The 10,820-nt window shown below is 36.7% G+C and overlaps 1 protein-coding gene across 1 annotated transcript; it reads left to right on the top strand.

Moving 5' to 3' along the window:
- Positions 1–318: 318 nt before the first annotated feature.
- Positions 319–8,619, top strand: LOC126368445 (phenoloxidase-activating enzyme 1-like). Its single transcript, XM_050012447.1, has 7 exons — positions 319–581; positions 1,516–1,724; positions 2,499–2,682; positions 3,364–3,472; positions 3,890–4,077; positions 6,950–7,042; positions 8,267–8,619. The coding sequence occupies exons 1-7, from the start codon at positions 527–529 to the stop codon at positions 8,578–8,580; spliced, it is 1,152 nt and encodes a 383-aa protein (XP_049868404.1). The 5' UTR covers positions 319–526; the 3' UTR covers positions 8,581–8,619.
- The last annotated feature ends 2,201 nt before the right edge of the window (positions 8,620–10,820 follow it).

The following is a 10,820-nucleotide window of genomic DNA, read 5'->3' as shown; positions in this document are numbered from 1 at the left end:
TATAGCTAAGTTAGAAAATAAGAATTTACATGAACTAACACTAAAATAACAAGAAAATTGTGTAATACACACATACATTTATGTTAGAGATTATTATTTAAGTAGTTAAAAACTATGGATTGATAAACCGGATTTACTACCAAAAACTTACAAAAAAAAATGCTTTTCGTTTTGTGTCATATTGACGGTGTACTACGTCACGCGATATCTGACGAAGCTACATGTTTTGACGGCAGTTCATGTAATTATTGTGTTTCTTTGTTGTTTTTGCCCACGGTACAGATACCAAGAACACATATAAGCAAAGTGGTCTTGACCTCCAAGTTCAGTACACTCAGCGAACCGAACGGAGGTCTCAACGCATCTCCGTCTAATTTATTTATTTAATAATTTATTTCAATTTAATAAACATTATTACAAAATTCGAATAACGAATGGAATAATAATAATAAAAGAGGAAAAATTGTGCTGTGTTCTGTCATTTATGTAACTATTTTATTAGTGTTTTAATGTTAAGTGATTCAAAATGAATTATGTGCCAGTGTTTTTTCTGCTAACGTCTGTTCTTTGGAGTTATGTTGGTATGTTTTATGATTATTATTATTTTGTTATGTCTCACGTTTTTATTTATAACAATACACACTTATCAGTGATCCTTAACTTTAGATAAGAAAACAAATTGATAATTATTATAATTTGTGTTCGCAATAGTTGTTCTCTTTATTTACTTGGTTTATGGACTGCGGCTTCCACATTATATATGTGTTTGTTTTATAATAATTTGACAATAATGTCCTTATTTCAAATCTTGAGAAGCAATTATAGATAGTACTTATTTGAATTACTTATGGTATATCCGAATGACCTCACAATACAGAGAAACAAGCAAATCTGAGTGTAGTATTTATGTTATTATGTATCATTATATAGACGCAAATATATTAAAGATTCTTTCGTAGGTAATTATAATCTTCTTCTCTCGAGTTGTGAGGTCAATAACCGACCTCATCATCCAACAAACTGTGTCACTATTTAGTTACTTATTTTTTGCATTTGGATACTAAGTAAATCCCCTGTAGCCCTAATAGTTTTCTTAGGTGTTTTAAGTTTTCCTTTTCCATTGAAGGATATAGTAGACAGGTTACTAACTTCCGGCCAAGGAGTTAATGTCGTCTCCAGCCAAGGAGTTAATGTCATTCTTCCGGCCAAGGAGTTAATGTCATTCCGGCCAAGGAGTTAATTAAAGCACATAATAACGGGTTCTTACCGCGTTTAAATGGGGAGTCTCATATCCCCATTTAAACGTGGTAAGAACAAGTTATTATGTGTTTTAATTGTGATAATAACCGCGTAAACTTAAAACAAGGAGTTTATGTCATCTCCGACCAAGAAGTCATTTGAAAAAACTCTGAAGTAGTAGTGTCATCTGAAGTAGTAGTAGACATCTGAGGTAAACCTACAATAAGTATCGTCTATAAAAGAGTTACTAATATCAGCATACTATTTCTTCTCCAGTGTCACAAGCCTGCCGCACCCCATTAGGACAGCGTAGCCAATGCATCTCTCTATACGACTGTCCACAACTGTTAGCGGCGTTTGAAGCAAGGCCCCTTCCGAGCCAAACCATCACGTTTTTGAAGCAGTCCCAATGTGGTTTCGATGGCTACGTCCCGAAGGTTTGCTGCGGACCCTTACCTTCGGTGCAACAGGACAGCCCGACCACGGTAAGATTAACTTTTACCATACATTTATAATAATTAAGCTCAGAAACCCTATGGATAGGCGACAAGCTATCTCTATGTCGTTAGACCATCAGACCGCTGGTAATTTCTATGTCAATAATATTTGTAGTGGAGAAGTGTTTAAGATAGTACGAAGGCCTTAAATTCTTATAATATGAACTTTGTTCCTCATAAAAAACAGACAAACACACTCCAAATAGCTATACCTGCGATTTTAAAATTTAACCGTCCGTATGCAGCTATTTACGTATAGCAGAGTTGCTTTGATAATTAAATTTGCGCAAAAATAAAATTATTTTAATAAAAGTGAGTACACCTGCCGATGATCGAAAGCATAAGTCTTACTCATGACATATCCAAACCCGTATTCTTCGTAATCTTCCTCGAGGTGGACAAAATTACAAGTATCTAGATGTCAATTATCCGGCCTATGTCCGGTACTATTCTAGAGAGAAGACATTTTTGTCAGTCCTAATACCGCATCACTCGTAAAATAAACAGTAATACTACGTATACAAGGAACACTCTCCGCCTCGCAGCAATACGAGCTTGGGTTCTTTTACCACACCCCCGAAGGGCGTGGGGGGGGGGGGGAGGTTCACTTTAGTATAGAAGAAAGGGAATGCGCGCGAACTGTCTCCTTCGCACCCACGGGGTAAGGCCGCACATGTTAAAAACGTCGTTTTCGTATGTAGCATCAGGGCTGTGCATCAGTTTAACCGTTGAACTGCTAACCCTAAAAATGTATTTTCACAGCAAAGACCTCAAAGACCAACCTGGCCATCCGCTGACGATGGCCAAGCCGACGATGTCTCCAATGAAGACTCTTCACCAGCGCCCCAGGGCCAATGCGGGATAGACAACGCTGACAGAATATACGGAGGGCAAATCACCGACCTGGATGAGTTCCCCTGGATGGCCCTGCTGGGGTATCGCACTCGTAAGTATTCCGTCTCCTTTTATTTGAGGACTTCGAATCAAAAGTGGGTGCAAGTTGTCAAACAAGTCTCGTCTCTTGCACACCCCGGACACATCATACAAAATACGTCGTTTTACACAGACACTACACATTGACGTTATCGTACACGTGCTATGTGTGTTGAAGACTAAAGTAAAACCGAGCTCAGCTGCTGGTGGGGAGCGAAGAGTTGCCGTTCTATATATATGTAATATTATTCCTTATTCTAAGTCTCTTGTCTAAATAACAAAGATACAGCGGATTTGTCCTCGAATTGGTGTATAAAGACTTTTTAACTATCTTACTGGCAGTGGAACGCGTTCAGCTGCTTATTTTCCAGGAATATCGTAAAAACCGACAAAAGTGTTGAGTTAATTATATGACAAAGATATTCTGTTGTGACGAGGGCAGTGAGATGATTACTTGGCATCGTACGGTTCATCAAATCCATAATAAGATTTCGTGTCAAGAGCAACTGCAAGTTCCTTGCTGATTTAATGACTCTGTTCGCAGCTCATTTCATTTCAGAGTTTTTTTTTTTTAATAATTTGTTATTTCAATTGTAGGTGCATCCATATCTAGGGGCTTGGGTTCGGTTCGATGGACATACACGTGGACAGAGCGAACGTTTTTTTTTTATATTTTGTGCCTATTTGCTTATAGGTGCTGGAGGCCTGACATACCAGTGCGGTGGAGTGCTAATCAACCATAGATACGTGCTAACTGCAGCACATTGTGTCACTGGACAAATTGAAAGAGATGTTGGTAGACTGTGAGTAAATATTACCTGTCTTAGTATTCATGATCCTGACCCCCCCGCCCCCTCTTTCATCCACAATTTCCCTTTTTGGACATTATGGCCGAGGTTCGTTTCCACCACCTACCCCACAGGCTTACGAGGTTGAGATGTAATATGATTATGAGTCAAAGGATTGAAACCTAACCGGGTCCAGATTTTTTAATATGAAATAACGTTCCATCACACCTGCATCCCCGAAGACATAGGCAGAATTTTTCAAGCATTTATTTTTGTAATATAATCGAATTACACTTATTCTCAGGTGCCCTGCTAAGTAATCAAAAATACGAATACTGTAACGTAGTCAGCCATATTAGCTTTATATTGAATCTGTGAAGTTGTAGTAGGTAATATAAAGTCTTATAATTTCTTTCACTAATTAATTTCCAGAGCAACCGTTCGTCTCGGCGAATACGACACGCAACAAGACGTAGACTGTTTGGACGGCGCGTGCGCAGACCCGCCTCAAGAGATCCCTGTGCAAGGAGGCTACCCGCACTCCGGCTTCTCAGACAGAAACAAGAACAGGAGAGACGATATTGCTTTAGTCAGAATGTCTAAACGAGCCAAATATACTTGTGAGTATTAGTAGTGGTAGCAAAGTTGTACCGGTTGATTGTAAACGATCAATACTCTTCTTCTGTTGTGTGGGTTGTAAGGGGGATGACCAAACTCAGCAACCTAGGTGTGAGGGTTATTATTGCGCCACCAAAAGCCCCTGAATCAGGTCATGAAACGACTATTTACTAACCAACAAGTAGTACCCAACGGCTTAAGGTCCCGAGCATGGATCACCAGGCTAATCAGCCTGTAATGTCCCTACTAGGATTCGGACCCCGAGACTTCTGGATCATGAGCCCATAGATCAACCACTGGATTAATAAAATTAGGGTATATCAGGAGCAGTTAGTCGTTGGAGAGTTGGCAGCCTATTTAGCAGCTTTCACTGAGAGCACGAAAAGCCAATCAACTCATTAACAATAACCCAAAATCAATAGTGAAGTGAAGTGAAAGTTGACCAAGAAGATTTTTTTGGATTTCAGCAATATTTTTTAACAGTATTTCAAGAACCTATAAAAAACTTCACCTAGGTAAACATCGTGAGGAAACCCACATTCCCGAGAAATGCATTTTCGGAGGTATGTGACCTAACCTGTATTGGGCTAGTTTTTCCTTCGCGGGTTGGAAGATCAGATAGGCAGTCGCTTGTGTAAAAAACCGGACCTGTCAAATCTTCAGGTTAGGTAAGCGGGCCCTGTGAAACACGGGGTAATGCTGGAGATGATGATGATGATTAAGAACCTATTTAAAAACAAATTAATTTAAACCCGTCCGGATATTAAATTAATTAGCCACAATGTCACGTACCATTATTACAAATATCATTAAGGTTATATACAAGCTATTATAGATATTAATTGATTCGTAATTAGGTATGTGAAGGTTTTTAATCTAGGTTACCATTAGGGAAATACAAAAATCCGGAGATTAGCTTAATTGTCAAATTAATAACATTACGTAATCTTAAAACGTTATGAGGAGATGTTTTAAAATAGCTGTGGTAATCTGTATAGAAAAGAAAATAGAAGAAAAAAAAGTAAACCAGGGAGGAACGTGGGTTTAATTATTTGACAGGCAAGCAAAATTGAATCCAATTATCATACAATTTGACTGAACTTTGCTTGGCTGTTTTATTTGTAAGGTGGAAAGAGTATAGAGAAGCACCACTGTTGGACTTGTCATAGAATAAAGAATAATACTACGTATAGAACGATAACCCTCCGCCCCGCATCAATTCGTATCCGGCGTCTACCTCACCCCCTCTGGGTCTTACTTTAAATAGTTTTACTTTAGTCTTAAATGGCCGTACGCCGGTAAGGAATAAGGGGAATAGCGTACGTATTCTGTCTCGCTCATACTAACGAATTAGACGGCATAAGGTCCGGTGTGTGGTGTTGTCTCTCTCATAGGGGTTATGGATCATGAGATTTCCGACGAACAAACATAATTATGTATGATAAACCTATTATAGGTTAGTTGTTAGCCTTACCAGTAGGCTCTGCACGGTAACCGCACCGCGCGCGGCGCGAATTATATCGAGGCCTTCGACCAATAGCCGTTTGACGTCCATCTACGTAAATAGCAATCGTATCGTTTATTGGTCGAAGCACTTAATATAATTTGCGTCGCGCGCGGCGCGGTTGTCATGCAGAACTGGCTGGAAGTCAAACGACCATGGCACTCGTTTAAAGAGTCGTGGAAATAATAATCAAATGTAAAGTCCTTTTATTGCCTGTTTGGGTCTCGAGTCTAACACGAGTAGCTTAATTATTTAATTTACCTTGCAAAAAACTATACCTAGTATTGCGACTAATAAGATAATCGGATCAAATACAAGCCTTTATAAGCTCTCAAAGCCAGGAAGAAGCAGAGTAAAATACTATGATATTGTAATGGAAAACCCTTTGCGTTTCGGAGGTACGTGACTTAACTTATTTGGGCTAGTTTACAGGCAGTGGCTTCTGTAAAAAACTGGACCTGTCAAATGTTCAGGTTAGATAAGCGGTCTTAACGCTAGGGAGATGATTGTTAAGGGAAACCCTATTTTTACAAAACTCGGACGTTATTAGGCTGTACGCACATACATAAACTATATCGGGTATTTTTTTCTACTCAACAAGAATGTTAGAGTCACGAATAACGTCAGCGCCTTGAATTCCATTACCCTATCAAATATAAATAACAATTCTAAGAAACATTCATCCATAAAAAGCCTATATTGAAAACATTGCTTTTATTGTGGTTTTTATTCATAAAACACTTTTTAAGCAAAAAACTTGCCAGTGTTTGTTTCTAAGAAAAACTATTCTTAAGATCAATCATTGAACTTATCGACGAAGTTTTATAGACAAAATCGTATCATAAAATAAATTAACATTATATGTACTATCATGCATGATTCAGAAATCCAAAAGTCACAATATGACAGCACTAACAACCTATAAACAAATAGACTCAAATTCGTTTAGTTTTTCCCAAAAAAAAAAACATCCGAATCATGTTGTAAATACATATACATTAAGTTATGTAAATAGTATAAGTTCGTTCCCTCAAATTAAGATCTTATGGTTGGTTAAATAAATTCCAATATCGGTTGTACAGTGTCGTTACCAGCCGTTATGCGCCGCGGACACTTTTATACAGAGATTGGTTGTCTATGCATGACACACATGAAAAACTTACATTATAAATATTAGTTACCATTTCTATCAATTTATATTCTAAGTTATAATTGTCAGTAATCTTATTAATTTAAAATAAAATCTCGGAATTTAATAGTTCGAAAATATTAAATCAAAACCCCAATTCTTATTTCCTTTGTTTTTTTTTAAACCTAAACATTTAAAATGGCGTTTGATTCTAAAATTTAAATAACTTTTCTGTTTCTAGATTACGTAAAACCTATCTGCATGGTGTCAAGAAATATCCATCTGAACGTCGGGAACTCAGTGTACGTTGCCGGCTGGGGGAAAACCTTAAATGGTATGTGAACTGAACAACATTATGGATTTTATGGTTTTGCTGTACGGTTCTCAGAATATCGGTGTGTTTAGACGCCTTTAATAGGGGAATTTCTTGGCGGCAAAGTATGTTTTACTAAAGGGAATATTTTGTGGTTAGGAGCAAATAGTTTTTAGTTATTATTTATGCTAGGGGTCGTTTCGACTGGTGTTGCCGATCGATAGTCGATTGTTTATAGTTGGCGGATAGTAAAAATATCTTTCAGGCTACGTTCTCCTAAAGCAATATAGAAATAATATAGAGATGTATGTAATAAATAACTTATTGTACAAGTCTGGTACCGGGGATCGAACTGGTGCTCCACGTTTGGGAAACAAGCCGGTCTACCTCTATCGTGTGGGTTGTGTGGTGGATTACCAACTTTATCAACCCTGGTGTCATGGTTATTATAGACCCGCCAAAGACCCCTGACATAGCTCATGTAACGACTTCATACTTACATCAATAAGTAGTAACCGGGACCAACAGATTAACGTGCTTTCCGAAGCACGAGAAACAAGCTGGTGACACATAGGACCGCAGTGACTTTTAGTATTTATTTTATATAATTTTATTTGGGTCGTTTACAGCTTTTAAAAAAAAATATTTACTGCCTTTTTTAAAAAACTAACTAAACTTAATAAATGTTAACCTGTCTGTAATATTAGTATAGATGGTGTAAATCACGTATACTAAAGTACGTAAGTATTTATTGCGGTCGTAGGTACCCAATAGTATGGAATTATTCCACTAGTTATATTATTATAGTTTTTTTCTCTATTATGTTTCATTACAATACAATTTTTCCTTGTTTAAGTCGTAAACAAGGTCATGGGTCAATCGAAATAAGGTGTTATATGACCACAAAATAAGGTGATAATTTCAAAAACATGCCTATTAGTGCGGTTATAATCGGAAATTATAGTAGGAAGGAAAAGTCGCAAGTCCATTGTAAAGGATATTTGAAAATAAAGATACATATATAACGACATAAATAGTAGAATAATGACAAAGTATTCATTCTCTACCTTAAAAGTTGGTAACTCGATTATTTAAAATAGAGTTAGGGCACAATTCACCTGTGTTATCATCGTGGTAATCTGTAGACTTCAATACAATTTTTCTGTTAATACGCCGCTCTTAATAAAATTCGATAAAATTGGCAAAATATTTGTTTTGTGTAATTAATATTTGTATTTCTTCCAGGACGCAACAGCCCAGTGAAGCTAAAACTCGGCCTGCCTATCTTTAGCAAAGACGAATGCGTCTCCAAATACCGCCCTCTTGGCGCCGAACTTACTGATAAGCAGATCTGTGCCGGGGGGGCCTTCGCCCAGGACACTTGCCGAGGGGACTCTGGAGGCCCTCTGATGAGGAGAAGGCCAGAGGGCGTCTGGGAAGTCGTAGGCGTTGTGTCCTTTGGCAATGGTTGCGGGAGAGACGGCTGGCCCGGCGTCTATTCCTCTGTTGCTGCTTACGAGGACTGGATACGAACTACCATGGCTTCTACCAATGTCTAGGACTGATTTTTAGATAAATATTAACGTATCAGATACTTATACTGTTGTTTTTATTTGTCTGGAGTACCGGACAATGTTACCGTTACGATTTTCCTATCCATCCATAGGGAAGGCACGGGCCTTCCCCTGCTGTGGTGACGTTAATGGGTTGGTGATGATGATATATATAAATATAATATACTACGTTTATGAAATTATATATTGAGAAATTTATCAGAATGACCCTGTGAAGTGTCTTAAACAGTTCTAGTAAGATGAGATAAAAGTAATTGCAACAGTAATTATTATTATTAATTGTAATTTTACAGACAGGAGTTCTTTTTTAATAGATATATAATATTAAAAAATAAAAAAATAATTAAAAAAATAAATAAATAATAATTAAAATATTAATTTTTACGATATAAATGAATGGACACCATTTTTTATTTAATTATTTATTCAATCTGCATTGTATTTGTTTCTACATTGTTTTTCTCGACGCGGTTGTGCCTGGTATTTTAAAATATGGATCACAACTTTATAAATTATTAAGAACCAGAGCTAAACACGTGCTTGGAATAGAAATAATATTGAGAAGGCCGAGGAATAAATTCTAAATGCAAAAACATGTATATTTGTTTATATTCTGCATCCCATTTATATTGAACTATCGAAGCATAAATATATAGCAATTGCGAGATATTTTCGACGTTTTTTTTAAAATCTACAAAGATGAACTACGCAAATGGCATTAGCTACTTGGCCGGACAAATGGGGAGCGCTGAGGACTCTCATCTGGTACAACATTGATTTGCCAGTTTCAGTCTAAGTACAATATAATTATGTAAAGTGCGTCAAACGCCAACATCACAACCAAGATTTAGAACTAAATGTTCATTAAATTGCACTTAGCATTATTATAAAAAGTACTTACTTACCTAAAACTCTAAGTAACTAAATCCAAATTCAAAAATATTTTTATTCAGTAAGTAACATAGTTACACATTGAATCGTCATTATTTACATAACGAACGTCTCATCGACCTAATACAACTGCGGCTTCTTATAACCTGTATAAACGGGGAAAAAAAACTGCAAGAAGAATCTCGGCACAGGACATTAGACGTTCTTTAAAAAAAAAACATTAAATATACAAATAAATACCATTGTTTGTTAGTACTATGGTTTATTTGATTTTTTTTTAATGTTTGTATGTTCTGTTTGTGTGCACTGAAGTATATTTGATTACTGATTGATTGGTTTCATTAAAGCTAGTATGATATTTCTTTTGATGACTATATACAGAATGTTAGTGACATAGTAACAAATACTAAGGGGGATGATTCAGACCGTGATTCTGAGCTGATATTAAGTGGAATTTTCCGCCGCAAAATTCATATTTTTTTAATTTTTGCGATGGTAAATTCCACTTGATATTAATTTAGAATAATGAGCGAAATCATCCCCTTCAGTTTTCGTTTCGATGTCATCAACACCCTGTATACCTACTTTATATGGCGAACATCGTGAGAATAGTATTAAAATTCAGTCGCTCGACAACCTCTTTGATTGATGGTTGGTGTGTTAAACGCTTGGATTGGCAATAGAAACGCTTATCAAAATATAACTATTGCATCCACGTTAGCATGAACCATCAAACGTCAAAATACGCCAGACGAAATATAAAATTAATGGGAATACCCAGTAGTTAGCAAACTGACTTAATAAGAAGGGTCTTTGAGTCATGGAAGGGTAAGGATACAAAGATATTCAATTAAATGTAATACATCATTTGCATAGGTGTCGGTGACAATCAAATTAAATGGAACGAATGATATGCGCATAATGAAGTAGCTCTACCCTTTTTAGATCGCACTGTCTTTAAACTAGGGCCGGTTTCGGTTAAAGCAATGTAATCCTTTAAGACTTGAAGAATCAGGGACATCAAATATACGGCCGATGTAAAAGTATTTTCTTTGCTACAAACTAAGTATAATAAACTTCTATTATACATACATAAAAAAAAATTGCTGTTTCTGATGTTTCTGATGATAGTCATGCACTCAGAGGTGAATGAAATTATCGTGAGAAAACTCACATACTCGAGAAATGCGTTTGCGTCGGAACTAATCTGTATTGGACTAGTTTCCCTTCGGGTTCAGAGGTCAGACAGGCAGTCGCTTCTGTAAAATACCGGACCTGTCTAATCTTCAAAATGGGACCACGCGAGTAAAATTACTACATAAATAATAATCATA

The sequence above is a fragment of the Pectinophora gossypiella genome, chromosome 7 (assembly GCF_024362695.1).
Source record: "Pectinophora gossypiella chromosome 7, ilPecGoss1.1, whole genome shotgun sequence".
Lineage (NCBI taxonomy): Eukaryota > Metazoa > Arthropoda > Insecta > Lepidoptera > Gelechiidae > Pectinophora > Pectinophora gossypiella.
The sequence above is the reverse complement of the archived record's forward strand: the minus strand, read 5'-3'. Positions and strand labels throughout refer to the sequence as shown.